The sequence below is a fragment of the Myotis brandtii genome, unplaced genomic scaffold (assembly GCF_000412655.1).
Source record: "Myotis brandtii unplaced genomic scaffold, ASM41265v1 scaffold532, whole genome shotgun sequence".
NCBI lineage: Eukaryota > Metazoa > Chordata > Mammalia > Chiroptera > Vespertilionidae > Myotis > Myotis brandtii.
The window spans coordinates 404,127-404,686 of NW_005369955.1; the positions used below are offsets into that span (position 1 = coordinate 404,127).

The following is a 560-nucleotide window of genomic DNA, read 5'->3' on the forward strand; positions in this document are numbered from 1 at the left end:
TGGCTCTCGGGCAGCGGCCAGGGTGCTCCTGGGGACGTGGCAGGGCCATCGGGGGAACTTGGGAGGTCGTCACACCTGGTCTGTGGTCAGCAGTCAGAAGTGCCCCGGTGGGGCACTGAGAACCTGAATTGAGATGTAGTTTTGGCTGCCACTGCCGTGGGCCAGACCCTCAGCGTCTGTCACCACACGTGGCCATCAGTCACCACGTGTGGGTGAGGCCAGCGGCCATGGCTTCCGCCTGGCTCACACCTGTGGCCGTGTCTCCTGGGGTCCAGCTGGGGTGGTCTCAGCACAGGCTCAGGCCCTGCCCTCCACGTGCCCTCACCTGGGCTGTGGAGCTGCTCCGTGGTGGCTGTCCATGCTGAAGATGCCGCGCGAGCTCACGCGGCTCTGCCTCTGCCACCTGCTCACCTGGTTCTCCGTCATCGCCGAGGCCGTCTTCTACACCGACTTCATGGGCCAGGTCATCTTCGAGGGGGACCCCAAGGTGAGCCGGGTGGGTGTCACGGCGGTCGTGAGGGCTGAACGAGGGGCCCGGGGAGAGCCGGGCACGTGGTGGT

The 560-nt window shown here is 66.6% G+C and overlaps 1 protein-coding gene across 1 annotated transcript in view; it reads left to right on the plus strand.

Annotated features, from left to right (window-relative positions):
* Positions 1 to 560, plus strand: part of SLC45A4 (solute carrier family 45, member 4) — a 43,498-nt gene that overhangs the window by 40,216 nt on the left and 2,722 nt on the right. Inside the window, exon 5 of the mRNA XM_014549015.1 lies at positions 140 to 548. Within this exon, the coding sequence (XP_014404501.1) occupies positions 140 to 548 (409 nt within the window). The remainder of the gene's footprint in view (positions 1 to 139; positions 549 to 560) is intronic.